General features: G+C 38.7%; 1 protein-coding gene across 1 annotated transcript; it reads right to left on the bottom strand.

The window, feature by feature from the left end:
- Positions 1 to 201: 201 nt before the first annotated feature.
- Positions 202 to 693, bottom strand: LOC107454873 (uncharacterized). Its single transcript, XM_016072206.1, has one exon. It carries the CDS (start codon positions 691 to 693, stop codon positions 202 to 204), a length of 492 nt encoding a protein of 163 aa, XP_015927692.1.
- Between the last annotated feature and the right edge of the window lie 204 nt (positions 694 to 897).

Below are 897 nucleotides of genomic sequence, written 5' to 3'. Positions count from 1 at the left end.
GACTACTCGTTACTCCGAAGACAACTCTTGCATGTCGAAATATTTTACACTTTTTGTCCTCCTAATTTTCCCACCAGAAGAACCTTAAAAAATCTATATCTTCTTTGGCGACACTTAATTGTGAAAACGCTCTTCTCACATCTAAAGAAATACCAATACTTCTTTCTCTTAAACGCAGTAAGACATCCAGGATAAGTTCGATTAAGTTAGGACCGCTGTGTAAACAGTCTTTAATGAAGGGTGTCCCTTCATACGGGCAGTAGCATCGAATACCGGCCTTATTGGGGTGGTGCTGCTTTCTTTTATTACAGCTCCATGTGGCAAGTAATTTCCTGGTAAGTCAGTTTCATTAGAGGGTACTTCTTCGATGGTTTTTTCTTCAAGCCAGCTTTTGAAGACCTTTTCATGATCATCATAAATTTTCTTCGATTTCAATTGAACTATGGTCCGTTCTAATCTCCTCTTTGCCAAGTTAAAGTTATTGGGTAAGAAAGATTCGTTTTCCAGCCATGGTAAACGGATTTCGTACCTTCCTTGATCATTGACCGTTACCGTCTTAAGAAAATGTTCCTGTGCTTCACAATCTTTTTTCCTTTTCAATTTCTTCTCAATGGGATCTTTGATTCCCATTAAATCGATTCTCCACAGATCGGCCATCTCAGCTTCTTTTACGAAAAGTGATATCACCGACATGGCGATAATTTCGGTACCACAGGCTTATGATGAGGTACCTTTCCCATTAAGGTCCATCCAAGATTTGTTTCGGTTGCAACCATGCCATTTGCAAAAACTTTTGCTGTCCAGTCAATAACTTGCCTATCATGTCTGATCCTACGAGTATTTGTACTTGTTCATAAGTCTGGCTAACATCATTTAAACGCATTTTTAAACTCTTAA

This window comes from Parasteatoda tepidariorum, chromosome 1 (assembly GCF_043381705.1).
Source record: "Parasteatoda tepidariorum isolate YZ-2023 chromosome 1, CAS_Ptep_4.0, whole genome shotgun sequence".
NCBI classification, from domain to species: domain Eukaryota; kingdom Metazoa; phylum Arthropoda; class Arachnida; order Araneae; family Theridiidae; genus Parasteatoda; species Parasteatoda tepidariorum.
This window is presented reverse-complemented; position numbering and strand designations above follow the sequence as displayed.